General features: G+C 44.6%; 1 protein-coding gene across 1 annotated transcript; it reads right to left on the reverse strand.

Annotated features, from left to right (window-relative positions):
- Positions 1 to 435: 435 nt before the first annotated feature.
- LOC119738520 (C-type lectin lectoxin-Lio3-like) lies at positions 436 to 1,268 on the reverse strand. Its single transcript, XM_038213421.1, has one exon. The coding sequence runs from the start codon at positions 1,191 to 1,193 to the stop codon at positions 453 to 455; it is 741 nt and encodes a 246-aa protein (XP_038069349.1). The 5' UTR covers positions 1,194 to 1,268; the 3' UTR covers positions 436 to 452.
- Between the last annotated feature and the right edge of the window lie 309 nt (positions 1,269 to 1,577).

The raw sequence follows: 1,577 nt of genomic DNA on the forward strand, positions 1-1,577 counted from the left end.
ACAGGAAAAATACATCATTTTTTTTATCCACGCTCACTCTAATACCTTTTTGGTTTGTGAACTTAAATTTAGACCTATAAACAGAAAAGCCGAAAAGTTGGTGTTTTTTTGGCTTTTTTTGGAAAAATGATTATAATTTCCGTTTAATATACAGATCATTTTCGTGTGTCTAGTAGAGATGACAGAGAAATCTTTAACCGAGGGCCGCATCGTGAGTGAGCATACGAACTGGTACAATGAAGGGGATAATCTGTGATGCTCTAGATTAAGCTAAAAATCCTTCGACTCGATTCCTTCTATAATGCTTCAGAGTCGAAAAAGGGTGTAATTGAGAGAGAAGTCTTATTGTTCGAGCATTGACGGCAAGTGATGTGAATTGTGATTCATTGCAGTCTGAGACAATAATTATAGTCCGACCATTGTGGGCAAGTGATCTTTCAGTTGAATTTTTTCTACAGTTCAAAATAGTAACAGTTGTTGGTTGCCTTATAGTCGGTGAGAACAGCCACAAGACGAGTGACATCATTGAGTTGACACATCTTTTCTCTTTCAGTGTTGCTCTGCCAGAGATTAAAGGAGCGGCATCGCGGATCGGCTCGGCACGCCCAGCCACAGGCAAGCACGCCAGCTTCCGTCCGATTCTTGATGTCGTGATGGAGGAGGCATTGCTGGGGGACCCGCCCATCAGGACCGGTGAAGGTGTGGTAGGCTGGCATCGCAGAGACCGTCATCTCACAGGCTGCAGGTTTGCGGTTGCTGCTACCGCAAGGAACACTGTCGGCCCAAGAGCCCCCACCACCGTACGCAGTCATCCGGGCGCAGTTAAGCTGGTTGTCGCTGTGCGGATTGCCAGGATACCAATTTGAGAAAGCCAGAGGTTGACCTCCGCACAGCCAGATACCCTCTTGGGCCGCATCCGTACAGCCGATCCACATACCGTCAGTCTGTGGCCCCACTGACTTCCAGATGAAGTCGTTTTCTTCCTGCGAGTTGGGCACGGCCAGACTGCTCCCCGGCCGGTTACAAGCCTCCGAGGCCTCAAACCAATTCATCTTGTCCGGTAGTAAAATGTAGCAAGATTGCTGCCATTTCAGCCAGCCAGGCGGACATGAGGCGTAGAGGGCCTGGCAGCTTGGTAAATTGATGAAGACCGAGACAAGCATCAGAACAAACCTTGCTGTCCACCAAGCCATCGTACCGATGAATGTTGCCAACTATACCTGTGCATTATCTTTTATACTCACTGCAATTTTAAATCGTGTACGTAGTTTAAGGACGAATTAAATTACACTAAATTATTCATCTCAAGTACTGCTAATTATCACCATGGCGCCTACATCGTTGGTAGAAGAGAAACCATGGTGACGAAATGTAATACTTGGAAAAAAATTCCCAATGAGGCAACCGTTTAAAGTATCATTGCATTGTCTATCTACATAGTATAACAATGAGGTATATCAGTACAAACACACTTATTGTTCCAGTGAGAGACACCGAAAAAAAATTATTCTTATATTCTGAAACTATTGAAAATATATTCTCAAAATTCGAAGAAAACGGCAAATGCATCTTCCTGA

The sequence above is a fragment of the Patiria miniata genome, unplaced genomic scaffold (assembly GCF_015706575.1).
Source record: "Patiria miniata isolate m_02_andy unplaced genomic scaffold, ASM1570657v1 HiC_scaffold_3, whole genome shotgun sequence".
In the NCBI taxonomy this organism is placed as follows: domain Eukaryota; kingdom Metazoa; phylum Echinodermata; class Asteroidea; order Valvatida; family Asterinidae; genus Patiria; species Patiria miniata.